Raw genomic sequence first — 12,833 nt, 5'->3', positions numbered from 1 at the left:
TCCACAGTCCTCGTCAACGGCATATCGAATGTGAGGGGGACTTCATCCATGTTAATTATACAATGCGACTGTATATTATTTTCAGAGATCTTGTTTTTGCAGTAACTCCGGAACCTGGCTACCTTTTCTTTGTAGTCCGCCAGCAACTGCTGACACACCGTGGTCCGTCTACGAATGGAGAGCTGCTGTCGCTTCATAAAACGAAAGCACCAAGACGCTCCTGCTTTAAATTCTTCTATATGCAATTGATTTGCAATTGCTTTGGCTTGTATCCGAATGGCGACAGTAGATACACTTTGGCCAGCTGCCCTTCGCTCACAAATCCAGTGGTAAAGTCTGTCTTCCAGCCCTGGCCATCGTGCTCTTCGGTCACGGAAACTTTTTTTTGTCTTTCTTGTAAGACGAAGTTCGTCCTCCTGCTGTCTCCATCTGCGTACCATGCATTCACTAATGTGGAATGCTCTAGCTGCAGGTCTATTCCCATGTTCTTTTGCATAGTTAATCGCTTTCATTTTAAACTCCGCGTCGTACGCTACTCTCTTCTCCGCAGCCATGCCGAGGGAAGAAGTCGCTGAGGGCAGAACACGCCGAGAGAAGAACACGCCGAAAAAGAACGGGCCACAGGAACTCACCCTGCTAAAATACACCCCCGCCCCTCAGTAAAGCCGTCATCCACAGGCAGGCAATAAGCTGTTCTCTGATTAGTTCATCATCGGAACACCGGGAAACCATGGATTTCAAACTGTTTTGGCTCGGGATTGGACTGGCATGATACTAGGTAAGGGCAGATATCACTTTTTTGTTCATAAATTAGCCGCACCCGAATATTAGCTGCATTTCCGGGTTTCCACCAAAATTTTAGTCTGCTTGCTGTGGCCTGTATTCGTGAAATTACTGTAATTTATATATACAGTAATTTCACGATTAAAAGCCACACAGAGTATAAGCCGCATTTCCAGTGTGTCGGCAAAGTTCATGTCTTTGTCAATAAACAAGCCGCACCCAATTATTAGCCGCAATTTCGTTCGCGGTGAACTTTCACAAAGTCGTCATTTAGTAACAGAATCGCGGGATCACCGGGGCTTACTGCAGGTGCCGACCTTGGAAACATTATTTCCAAGTGAAAAAAGACATAGACAATAGCTGCGGCAGCGTACCCTGCAAGTTTTATTTACAAGCTGAAAAAGACACGAACAATAGCGTGGTCATTTTGTGAGCATTCCCAATGGATCCGCGTTGCCTTTAAACAGCCGCTCAGCCATGCAGGCGAGCAGCTGAGCTCCGAGCGGAGCTGCATCTCTGTGCCAGTACAGCCACCTCGCTCATCCCTGCGGGCCCAGCGACACCCCCTCCAAGTGAGCCCAGCGCCACCCCACTCCGCGCGAGCCCAGGCAGCCGCGCAACCGCACAAGGACAGCCAGCCGCGCAGCCGCAGAAAACTGAAAACACTTTCAAAAATACAGAGAAATATCACACACTTTTATTAAACTTTTAAACAGCTTCATTTTTCATTCATCAGCTGCTTCATCAGTGGCTTCATCTTCCATGAAACCTTCGAACTCTTTGTCCTCCATATCGGAAATCAGCAGTTGGGCTATGGGGGCATCCAGCAAACCCGAACCAGTATTGCCCGTATCTTCACTGTCAGAGTTGTCACTTTCAGTACTCTCGATGGCATTGCTGGTCAGTCCAGGAATGATGTCGGCTTTGGCGAACCCTGGGATGATAGTCATGGGAGTTACATGACCATAAGGTGCACCAGACTATAAGGCGCATCCCTCGGGAGTCAGTAAACTTCGCAACTTTTTAGATCATATAAGGCGCACCGGACTATAAGGCACACTTTTTTTTGCCGTGAAGATCCGTGCCGTGCACAACAAAGTAACGAATTAGTAACGGAAACCCGCGATCGTGGAGTTTACTGGCAGGGGCTCAATTTGGAAACATTTTTCACAGACCGGCATAGGCTTTAAAAGGCAGCCCCAGGCGCCCTCCCCATGCAATGGGCCCTGGCACTCCCACCCGCCCCCGGTGACGGCTGGCGCGGTTCGGCGCAGCCTCAGGGCTGCCTCCCCCTTGTGGTTCCGTTCTGCCGTGATGCTGTTCCCCCTCGCAGCTCCGCGGAGCCGCCGTGCCATTCCCTCGCTCGGCTTGGCGCTCCTGCCGTGCCGCCTGTCCCTCACTGGGCTCGGCGCCACCGTCATGCCGCCCGTCCCTCGCTTGGCTCGGCACTCCTGCCGCCCGTCTCTCGCTCAGCTCGGCGTTCCTACCGTGCCGTTCCCCCTCGCTCGGCTCCATTGTGCCGCCATTCTGTTCCCCCTCGCGGCTCCGCGGAGCAGCCCTGCCGCCCGTCCGTCGCTCAGCTCGGTGCATCATGGCCCTGCCTGTCCCTATCATCTGTGGCCCCGCTGGCCCATGCTGGTTGCAGCCCCACTGGCCGTGTCTGCCACTATCAGCTGTGGCCCCGCTGCCCCCAGCACCGCGGCCCCGCTGGCCCCTATCGGTTGTGGCCCCACTGGCTCCTATCGGCTGTGGCCCCTCAGCTCAGGCTGCCGCGCACAACAAAGTAACGAAGTAGTAACACCTCCCTGCCCACGCTGCTCCCTGTGCCTGGGGTTGCCCGGGGCCGCCCCCTGCCTTTTTGCCTGCACTGCTCCCGGTGCCTGGGGCCGCCCCCTGTCTTCCTGCCCCCGCTACTCCCGGTGCCTGGGGCCGCCCCCTGCCTTCCTGCCTGCGCTGCTCCCTGTGCCTGGAGCTGTCCGCGGTTGCCCCCCCTTGCAGCTCTCACTTCCGGGGTGGCAAATGTCGCAACTTTGTACATCATATAAGGCGCACCGGACTATAAAGCGCACTTCCGGGTTTGGGGAAAAATTTTAATCAAAAGGGTGCGCCTTATAGTCATGAAATTACTGTACTTCACCCCAAGTACCCAGTATCCACTGGCAGACTAGCGTAATTTGCTCTGCGCAGCCTCCCGGTGTTGGTGTAGGAATGCTCGCCTTCCACCATCCAGGTTTCCCACAGAAGTTGCATTTTAGCCTTGAAGGAATGAATAATACCTATGTCCAGAGGCTGCACTTCTTTGGTCAAACCACCCGGTATTACAGCAAGCTCCAAGTTCATCTTTTTCACCATGGTTTTCACGCTATCGGTTTTGTGTGCGCACATTAAATCGAAGATCAGCAGTCCCGGCAGCAGATGAAAGAATCCACCTGGGCTGTCAGCATAAACTTCCGTTAGCCGAGTCCGCATTACCTGTTCATCCATCCAGCCTTTTGAATTAACATGAACCTTTATTCCTTTGGAAATTTGTCTTTAGGGAGGGATTTTCTTTTAAAAATCACCATGGGGTGTAATTTCTGCCCATCTGACGAAATGCTGAGGACGACTGTAAATGACGTCTTTTTGTTCCCTGTGGTTTCTTATCGGTACCGTCGGTGTTCTGGTGTGCTCCACGGTTCGCATCAGCGGCATATCGAATGTGAGGGGGACTTTGTACATGTTTATACAATGATTATACAATGTGGCTGTATATTTTTTTCAGAGATCTTGCTTTTGCAGTAACTCCAGAAGGTGGTTAACTTTTCCTTATAGTCCGCCGGCAACTGCTGACACGCTGTGGTCCTTGTACGGATAGAGAGCTGCCATTGCTTCATGAAACGGAAGTACCAAGATGCTCCTGCTTTAAATTCTTCTATATGCAATTGATTTGCAATTGCTTTGGCTTGTATCCGAATGGCGACAGTAGATAAGCTTCGGCCAGCTGCCTTGTGCTCACAAATCCAGTGGTAAAGTCTGTCTTCCAGCCCTGGCCATCTTGCTTTACGGTCACGGAAACTCTTCTTTGTCTTTCTTGTAAGACGAAGTTCTTCCTGCTGGCTCCATCTGCGTACCGTGCATTCATTAATGCTGAATTCTCTAGCTGCAGGTCTATTCCCATGTTCTTTTGCATAGTCAATTGCTTTCAATTTAAACTCAGCATTGTACGCTAGTCTCTTCACCGCAGCCATGCTGAGGGAAGAAGTCACCAAGGGAAGAAGTCGCCGAGGGAAGAACTCACCCTGATAATACCCCCCGCCCTGCCAGTAATGCCATCATCCACAGGCAGGCAATAAGCTGTTCTCTGATTGGTTCATCGTCAGAACACCGGGAAACCATGGATTTCAAACCATTTTTGCTTGGGACAGACCGGCACAGTACCAGGTAAGGGCAGATATCACATTTTTGTTAATATATTAGCCGCCCCAGATTACTAGTCACACTTCCGGGTTTCCACCAAAACTTTGGTCAAAATGGTGCAGCTTGTAATTGTGAAATTACTGTAATTCCATGTAAGTAATATTAATATAATTCAAAAATAAACACATAGGATAGTATAGCAGAGTACACAGCTATGTTATTATATAGAAACGTGGTATATACAAAATAATAAATTAAATGCAAATTATAAATCAAAACAAATCTGTAGTAATTACTGTACAGCAAGTTGAACCCTTACCTGGTGTCAGAGAACTCCAGGTTTGTGACATTTAAGACCCTTTTCCTGTTTGTGCTGTAGTAGTAATCTACAAATTCCTTGAGCTTCATCTTGCAATCTTTCTGCTTGGTGACATCAGTGACATCAACACTCCGCTCCGGCCCTGCACATGAATTCAGTGGAGAGGACAGGTTGATGGACAGTCTGCCTTGCCCCCTTTTCTGTGCTTGGGGGTGAGTTAACCTGTCCAGAAACATCTCAATCTTCTGATTTTCTGACCTTTTCAGCCCTTGGATCTCCCTGTTGCTTATGTACGTACCCACACAGACACATACGCGTGAAAGACCTGCATACACATAAATACCCATCAAATGGTGCTTTTGTAGTCATGTTCCTGGGAAAACCATTCCTCGATACTACTTTGGCTGTTACTGCTTGTGCAGAGCTGTGAAGAGCAGAGCAGGCTGGCTCAGCTTCACTGCCAAGCTGCCACACAAAACAAGAGTGACTTAATTGCTAACTACAAGCTCCCACTACATAACAAACACTGAGACCAGCACAGCACATGGCACAGACAATATTTTACAATACATTTTACAATTTTCCACACAAGTACAGTAATTTCACGACTATAAGGTGCACCTTAAAGCCTAGAATTTTGATCGAAACCTGGAAGTGTGCCTTATAATCTGGTGCTCCTTATATATGAAAAAAGTTTCAGTATGGAAGGGATCTCAAAACAATTTCTGTTTCACATTGCGCAGCAGCAAACATGAAGCTCACAATCAAATGACTGCAAGCAGGCAAGAGCTGTGCGAGTAGCGAGAGCCACAAGCAGCCCAGTGCCGGGAGCGGTTGCAGGGTGCGGGAGAACAGTGGGCGGGAGTGATGGGGCCCGTGGCACAGGGAGAGCGCCTGGGGCTGCATTTAAAGGCTACACCAATCCGTGAAAAATGTTTGCAAATTGAGCACCTGCCAGTAAACCCTACGATCGCAGGATTCTGTTACTAATTCATTACTTTGTTGCGCGTGGCACGGATCTTCACTGCAAAAAAAAAAAAAAAGTGCACCTTATAATCCGGTGCGCCTTATAGTCGTGAAATTACTGTAATTATTTCTATAAAGCAGCTGAGCTCCAAGCAGTACAATGCCAGGTACCCACCGACGTAGTTCTCGACGTCGCTGACATAGAAGGTGGGTGCAGGCACAGCCAGGCCCAGCCCATCCTTCTTGGGGACCAGGATGGGCTCTGCAAAGCCCTTCTCTTCCAAATACTCCGCTGTCAGCTGGCTGCCTGGCACTTTCACCACTATGTCTTCAGCACTGCAAAACCAAACACATATTCAGTGGTGAGGGGCCTCCACACTGAGTATGGAATATTCTGCATTTCACTGCTTAAAGGTAGACACTTGGAAAAGGAATTATAGGCAAATTAGGTACATGAGCCAAAACCCCGTTCACTGCAAAGCATGAAGGGCACAATAAAATCATGCAACATCAATCACTCAAGCCTCACGCTTCAACTACTGGGAAGTCCTAAAATAACAGCTGAGGGCAAAAGACCATTTTCCTCAGCTGTAGGATAGCTACCAGTGATCAGTGTTAAAGGAATTAATGTTAGATGTTTTACGCTAAGGAAGGTGATATTAAAAATGTTACTCAGTCTCAAATAAATGGCCCTAGAAATGCTTTGCAAATAAATTTAAAGCAGTTGAATAATGTACTCAGGAAATATGCTGCAGATCATTTTGAAGTGGCAGGGACACCTTCCACTGTCCCAGGCTGCTCCAAGTTCCATTGCCCAGCCTGGCCTTGGACACTGCCAGGGATCCAGGGGTAGCCACAGCTGCTCTGGGCACGCTGTGCCAGGGCCTGTCCACCCTCCCAGGGAATAATCAATTTAATTGTTATCACTGCTACTCTTGCTACTCCAGCACTATTTTGGTATTATCTTTCTAGAACAGAATGACATGAAGAGAATGCTCTCTTCAGTGTTCCTTTTGACCTGAGACCCTCCCACATACACACCGAGGGTTGTGAACACTGGTTGTGTTCATTCCCTGCCTCATGCTGGGAGTCACCAGTGATACTCCTGGTGTGAGCCCCCTGACCACTCTAGCAGCTCTGGGTGCCAAGTGCTGGGGCTGCTCTGTCACATCTGCACATCTCATCCATTGCTTTGGAGGAGAAAATTCCTCCACGAGACTTTGTGTTCGAGCCCCAGGTCTTGCAGGCATTTCTTTGTGCTGCAGACCCTCCTGTATCACAAGATTCATTTGGCAGTAGGATTTTCTTATGCACACATTAATGAGTAACAAAGAGGCAAAAACGGGGGCCTGTATTATTTATAACAATTTTGGAGTGACTCAGAGATACTGCATGTGTGACTGCAGTCTCAGAGGCCACCTGAGGTCATTGAAATCAGTCTGCCTGGGCCATAAATCTTTTTAAAAATGAGCTGTGCAACCTGTCAAATTAAAAATTACAAAAATGAAAAAAAAAAGAAAGATCAACAGCAAAGATACAAAATCCTTGCAGGCCCCAATGGAAATAGCAAGGTAAGTAAAAATACTGGATCCTGACCTCAGTAAAATAAATCTGCAAAAGCTACAAAATACTTCTCAGAATTATTTTCAGTTATTTCTTTAAGCAGTCTAAGACTAGTATCTTAAATTAAATGTGAAATTAAATTCTCCATAAAAAGGAGAAAGTTCTGTGTTTACTTTGCCACTCTCCAAGGATTCTTCTAAAATAATTAGTTATTAATAATTAAGGATTTATTTGGCTACAGCCTGTATTAAAGAGTCAAAAAGAAAATGATGACTCTGGCAAATGGCTGTGGAGCAGCCTAATAACATGTGGGACATGTCACCTAACAATTAGCACCATTCATTACCCCAGTGAGAGAGTCTTTGTCACCCAGCAACTGAGCATGTCATTGTTCTGTCCAAGATAGGAACAGACTTCAGCAAAGACATTGGAATTTTGAGAACTGGAAAATTCTATGCAGTAAATTTGTTAGTTTCTTATGCAAGTGGATGTTCTAGGGATCAAACACACTCAGGTTCAGCCTGGAGAAGGCTCTGGGGAGATCTTAGAGCCACTTTCAGTGCCTAAAGGGGTCTTCTAAAAAACAGCAAGAGCGAGTTTCTCCAGAGGCAGATAATGATAGGACAACGGAGAAGAATTTTAAACTAGGACAGATTTAGATTGGATGTTTGGAAGGAATTGTTACCTGTAAGGGGGTGAGGCCCTGGCACAGAAGCCCAGAGTGGCTGCCCATGGATCCCTGGAATGTCCAAGGCCAGTCTGGATGGGGCTTAGAGCACCTTGGGACAGTGGAAGGTGTCCCTGGCCATGGCAGAGGTGGCACTGGGTGGGCTTTAAGGTCCCTTCCCACACAAACCATTCTGTCATTCCATGATCCTTGCCTTCCCAAATCCCAGCATCTGTGGAAATCCACAGGTACTGGGCTCAGCTGAGAGGAGATCTGAATACAGCTGCACAAATGTGAAAAAGGGAAGAGCCTGGGACATCTGCAGTCAAACAGCACTGACTTAATCACCAATACTCTGCAGTGCTTCCAGCACAGACCATTCCCAGCCTCACAGGACCCCAGCACTGCCCTGCACCCTGTCTACACCAAAACCCACCTGGGAAATGTCCGACTTCGAAGCTCTTTAATAAACACTTGGCTCCCATTCTGTACAGGCTTGACCTCCGTTGTCTGGCCGGTATCATGCTTATGCCAATTCCTTTTCTTTTTCACTGAAAAAGAATGAATTGGACAGCTATGTTAAGCTGAAGATAATTATTAAGACATTGGCAGAAAGGATGAATCTTCATTTAATTTCTCACACGAGCAGAGTGGAGGGAACCCCTGCCATGCTGCCCTGCAGATTTTAATATCACTCTCACTGCCCCATTAGACAATTGTGGTGAAGCTGAAGATCCATTACAGAGTGAGCAGTAAGCATTTTGGAGCAGAGGGCAGCAGTTGGGTAATTGCTCACTGCAGTGCCTGCAGCTTTACACAAGCACCGGCTCCAGACACCCTGGGCTCTCACACGGGCCCTCATCCTCACCAGGAAACTCCCAGAAAGGCCCTTGGACAGCCTGCAGGACAGTTCTGTGGGAGTGCACTCATCAGGAATTACCTCAGAATAAAGCTTTGTTCAGTAGTGAAAGATTTGACACCAAGTTTGATGGATTTTAGTGTGGCCTGCACACAGCATGGAGAGGGAAGGGAAGGGAAGGGAAGGGAAGGGAAGGGAAGGGAAGGGAAGGGAAGGGAAGGGAAGGGAAGGGAAGGGAAGGGAAGGGAAGGGAAGGGAAGGGAAGGGAAGGGAAGGGAAGGGAAGGGAAGGGAAGGGAAGGGAAGGGAAGGGAAGGGAAGGGAAGGGAAGGGAAGGGAAGGGAAGGGAAGGGAAGGGAAGGGAAGGGAAGGGAAGGGAAGGGAAGGGAAGGGAAGGGAAGGGAAGGGAAGGGAAGGGAAGGGAAGGGAAGGCAAAGGCAAAGGCAAAGGCAGGAAAGGAGCTAGATGCTAGAAGTGCAGGGAAGGGTATTTGTTATGGCTCAGACCTGCAGCTTGACTCTGCTCCCAATGAAGGATGGACACGCAGGACAGTCCATCAGGGATAAAGGGCCAGCAGGAGTGAGCACATGGGCCCTTCAGGTTTCAGTGTGGTTTTGCCCTACCTCTGACAGCCAGATAACACAAAGCAAGAAAAACTGGTCCTGGTTTTCCCCTGAGTCAGCACTATCTCCCTCAGCTGTTCCTGCTTCCACAGTGTGTCCAGAGAAACTCACTTTGTTAGGAAACTGGGTTTTTCCACATTTGTATCATTTAAGGCCTCTGTTAATAGAATTTTCATGTCACATACTTTCATTTCCCACCCTTGTTTTACATCATGAAACTCAGTATTTCGCCCCAAGTCCAGACTCTTATCAAAACAATGAGGGAAGGCAGCAGACTCCTCAAGGATGGCACCCATTCCTCACTCTTTGTACACACAGATTTTTCCATTTGGAAAGGAATCTGGAGTTTAGCGACATAATGCATGAGATTTGGAAACAGCAAATTTTGCTTTCCCGACCACAGCCCTGAAATAACTCAAGGAAAGACATCTCCTAGTGAGTCCATCCCAGGTTTTGCACAAAGCATGATGGGTTTATTAGTTCCATGCAGGCTTCAGCCTAGCTGGAGATATTCATTAAAGCTCCTAATTCTTTATCTTAATGACTCTCAGGCTTAGTGTATTAATTCAATGCTCCTGGTAACAAAGGAAACAAGCCTGGCTTGAATGCCAAACCTTCCTGCTCTCCCTCCCTTCCCAACCTCTGGCTTCTCCCCCTCTCAGCACATCCGAATCCACACCACGAGTGCGCTGATTGCACTTGCGCTCTGAGTGCAAGTCCCAGGGAAAGAGGTGTCACTTGACACAGGAAAATTAAAGAGCTTATCCTCTAAGCACATTCCTCTATTACACTACAGATAGCATGGAGCGTCAGGAAATGAAAGCGACAGATCAGTACTGAATTGACAAATCCACTGCAACTCTCCCAAAACTTCAGGGAAGCTCTTTGCCTCAGCACCAAGAGCTGGCAGGCATCCACCTCTCCCATGAACCTCCCCAGCCACCTCTCCTATCCAGCTCTCTCCCTTGAACCTCCCCAACCACCTCTCCCCATCGAGCCCTTCTGCAGAGGCAGCCCGGATTCCTCACCCCAGAGTGTTCCCAAGGAGGGGCTGTCTCCTGGATGGCAGCTGGAGTCCATTACACTGCATCAAACACTCGAGCCTTGGCCATTTTCAACCACACTTTCTATATTTGATCTTTGCCATGAACACCACAGTAAGGACTAAAGGCTCCCAGCAGATCCCAGCTTTGGCCAGAAAAGCTACATGTTGTAAGTTATTGCAGATTTCTTTTTCTGCAGATCTTTCTGATCAAATTTAATCTTTGGGAAGTCCAACATGGGAAAAAGGAAATACATTTTTACAAAAACTGTATCTCAAAATGAGTAATTCACAGGAATACATATATTATGTCAAACCTATTTGTGTAGAAGGGATCATCAACTTGAATGCTCGATAAGAATGAAAGGGTGGTCAAGCAGGGACAGGGCTGCCCAGGGAAGGGGTGGAGTGCCCATCCCTGGAAGTGCTCATGGGACAACTGGGCATGGCACTCAGTGCTCTGGTCTTGACAAGCTGGTGATCAGTCACAGGTTGGACTCAGTCATTTCGGAGTTTTTTAAATTTTTTGGAGTTTTTTGAGTTTTTTTGTTTGAATGCGAAGGGACCTTAAAGCCAGTCTTGTTCCAACCATGACCAGGGTGCTTCCTAAAGCAGGGATACCCAGGAGCACCCTCTGAGCTCTCTACTGATCAACACCAAAGGTTGTAGCCACTTAAAGCCAGCCAAAGCCTTTGGCTTACTTGCAGCTCTGTAACTCCACTGATTCCAAAGGATTTCTCCTGATTTTCACTGCTGCAGACAAGGTAGCAATCAAACCCAGCATTTTAGACTGTGTTATGAAAATGAGCCAAGCCTGCCCAAATGAAGCCTTTACATTTTATTGAAATGATGTCAGAAAATGCTGGATAATATGGACAATTTTTCCCAAAGAGAAGTCCCTACTCATTTCATTTAACAGGAATGGCTTAAAATGCCATGTGACAGGAAGCAATCTTCTGAGAGCAGCCACTCACCACAGTGGTAATGTGGAAAAATGTAGGGAGAGGAAAATGATTTTTAAATTTGACATCTGGAAAACATATCTGGTAGAAGGCAAGCTCCAAAAATACACTTATATTTTTAAATCCAGACAAGTTGCATAACAGACAATTGGTGTCTGTGTTTCCCTTTGCTAATCTCACAATAATTAAATCCTACCAGTGAACTACTGGCATTGGTACAACTCCTACTCCTTTATTACAGAGCTAATAGTGCTGGATAATGGGTCTGAACAGATTCTGGAGCAGTTAATAGGCAAAGGAAGCAATCTCCCACTAGCACCCAAGCCCTGCAGCAGGACATCCTCCATGCAAATTCCAGCAGATGGAATTCACCAGCCAAGCCACTCCCTCCTTCACTTCATCCAGCTTTTAACTCCCCTGGCATGCTGTACCCTGCAAGGATGGGCTACAGCAGAACAGCCTCCTCTTTCCACAGGATCCACAATTCTACACATTAGTAGGGAAAATTACTATGCAGCTTGTGACATTGTCACCAAAACTGAAGATAAGGAGAGGAATAATTTATGTTTAAATAAAATTGTTGCACTTCACTTGTTTGGTGATTGGTGTTGCATGTCATTGAACTGTCTATGCTCTATTCAAAGGGAGAAAAGGAAGTGTCCTTGCTGCCCTACAGAATGGCTGCATCCCCAGAGGGAGGAGGGTCAAGGGACACCTTCTGAGACCCCACCTGCAGAGCTGCTTCCAGCCCTGGGACCAACAGCACAAGGACACGGAGCTGCTGGAGAATCCAGAGGAGGCCACGGAGCTGCTCCAGGGCTGGAGCCCCTGTGCTCTGGAGCCAGGCTGGGAGAGCTGGGGGTGCTCACCTGGAGAAGAGAAGGCTCCAGGGAGAGCTCAGAGCCCCTGCCAGGACCTAAAGGGGCTCCATGAGAGCTGGAGAGGGACTGGGGACAAGGGATGGAGGGACAGGACACAGGGAGTGGCTTTCCACTGCCATAGGGCAAGGATGGATGGGATATTGGGCAGAAATTGTTCCCTGTGAGGGTGGGCAGGCCCTGGCACAGGGTGCCCAGAGCAGCTGTGGCTGCCCCTGGATCCCTGGCAGCGCCCAAGGCCAGGTTGGACATTGGGGCTTGGAGAAGCCTGGGACAGTGGGAGGTGTCCCTGCCCATGGTTGGGGGTGGAACTGTGCTCCAGCAGCACTTTCTGCTGCGCTGCATGCTCTGGGACACACCAGTGGATTTTAATTTGGATAAAAATAACTGGATAGGCAGAAACCTTTTTAAAAGCATGAGAATGTTGTTGTCAATTCAAGTCTCCTCATCATAACTGGTACATTAAACTTGCAATCTTTTTATCAAAACTGCCATGTCTTGAATTCTAGGATGACACACCCCAGTTTTTATAGAATTGATATTTGATTTCTGATTATAGGTTTTTGCTGCTTCTGTCTGGGTTTTTCCCCTTGCACTGAACAGTAGGTGCCTTTCATAATTTATAATTTTTTTAAAAAGTGAAAGAAATCAAAGTATCAGACCCATCTCAGTGTTATGTACTGACACTCTCAGAGGCTCAGATCCTGTGCTGCTGCTTCCCTCCTGGGTTAGGAACAGTCTGGGAGTGTCTGCAGTCACTCCCCCTTCAATCCCAA

At 47.9% G+C, this 12,833-nt stretch overlaps 1 protein-coding gene across 2 annotated transcripts in view; it reads right to left on the bottom strand.

Moving 5' to 3' along the window:
• The window catches only part of PHF2 (PHD finger protein 2), a 61,014-nt gene that overhangs the window by 23,453 nt on the left and 24,728 nt on the right, over positions 1–12,833 (bottom strand). For both annotated transcript variants that reach the window (XM_033071512.2, XM_033071511.2), the window contains exons 3-5: positions 8,131–8,245; positions 5,640–5,800; positions 4,499–4,640 (exon numbers count right to left, since the gene is read on the bottom strand). In XM_033071512.2, coding sequence (XP_032927403.1) covers positions 4,499–4,640; positions 5,640–5,800; positions 8,131–8,245 — 418 coding nt within the window. The remainder of the gene's footprint in view (positions 1–4,498; positions 4,641–5,639; positions 5,801–8,130; positions 8,246–12,833) is intronic.

The sequence above is a fragment of the Catharus ustulatus genome, chromosome 13, assembly GCF_009819885.2.
Source record: "Catharus ustulatus isolate bCatUst1 chromosome 13, bCatUst1.pri.v2, whole genome shotgun sequence".
Lineage (NCBI taxonomy): Eukaryota > Metazoa > Chordata > Aves > Passeriformes > Turdidae > Catharus > Catharus ustulatus.
The sequence above is the reverse complement of the archived record's forward strand: the minus strand, read 5'-3'. Positions and strand labels throughout refer to the sequence as shown.